Source organism: Priapulus caudatus, unplaced genomic scaffold, assembly GCF_000485595.1.
Source record: "Priapulus caudatus unplaced genomic scaffold, Priapulus_caudatus-5.0.1 Scaffold461, whole genome shotgun sequence".
Taxonomy (NCBI): Eukaryota; Metazoa; Priapulida; class Priapulimorpha; order Priapulimorphida; family Priapulidae; genus Priapulus; species Priapulus caudatus.
The window spans coordinates 93,601-94,747 of record NW_014577522.1 but is presented as its reverse complement, the minus strand read 5'-3'; the positions used below and the strand labels follow the sequence as shown (position 1 = coordinate 94,747).

The window sequence follows — 1,147 nt, the reverse complement described above, 5'->3', positions numbered from 1 at the left end:
CAACAATTGTTATTATTAGCTTTATGATTATTTTAGTAATAATATTGCTATTATTATTATTATTATTATTATTGCTGTTGTTATTGTTATTGTTGTTGTTGTTGTCGTCGTCGTCGTCGTCGTCGTTGTTGTTGTTGTTGTTGTTATTGTTATTGTTGTTGTTGTTATTTTGTGGTACTCGGGACCGACTACGACAGTTGAACCCGTAACGATTGCACCTACCGTGTTTCTGATCAAGCAACTCCAGCTTAACGAGAACGTCGGACCTCAGCTTCGCAAACCTCGCTCGGGCCTCCTGCCGACACCGCAGCACCAGCCTGCATGCAAAGCATAACAATGCACCATGAGACTCTTTAGCAGACCTGCCAAGGGTGTTCAACCAGCTTGCTGGAGGTTCAGTAAGATTTTGCTGGAGAATGGGTCATTTTGGGAATGTAATGCTGGAGGTTCAGAATATTTTCAAACACGACCAGTTTCTGAATATTTGGCTTTAAAATATGTATTTGCAGTACATATATTCTGTTAGCATTCGAAGAAAAGACAAAATTTAATTTTAAGCCTGTTGAAACTACATGGTTATATAGTACAGTGGAACAGCAGCCATGGCACGGGCCTCCGATTCGCACGTGTCTACATATACACGTGCACACAGTCATGTCTATAGATAGATACCTTATCCACAGCTAACAGCATGGTAGCAGATACATGTACATAAATACATAAATACATACATACACGCACGCACGCATGCACGCATGCGTGCGACGCATGTACACACACGCACGCAACACATGCACACACACGCACACGCACACACAAACACATACCCACATACGCATGCGCACAACACACATCAAGAGTGAATAAAATCACAATTTCGTTCCCTTCCGATATTATATGTATGATAGCATCTATAGGTGCATCACCTGCACCCTCCACAGCCTCACCTACAGGACTACGCGTCGTGTTTCTGCTCGCCCCACAGCAGGGTATCTGTAATGTCTGTGGGTTGATTAGGCTAGATTGGGACGGATACACTTGAAAACAAGTGCCGCATAGCGACAGCGCTCATCTAACGTCTACTGCGGTGACTCTGTGGTGGAGTGTTGGGATTCTAGTAAACCCTGTTAGTCCCAAATGTGTTCAC

General features: G+C 43.6%; 1 protein-coding gene across 1 annotated transcript in view; it reads right to left on the bottom strand.

Annotated features, from left to right (window-relative positions):
- The window catches only part of LOC106810664 (PRKCA-binding protein-like), a 12,581-nt gene that overhangs the window by 2,228 nt on the left and 9,206 nt on the right, over positions 1–1,147 (bottom strand). The window contains 1 exon segment of the mRNA XM_014814097.1: positions 223–317. Within this exon segment, the coding sequence (XP_014669583.1) occupies positions 223–317 (95 nt within the window).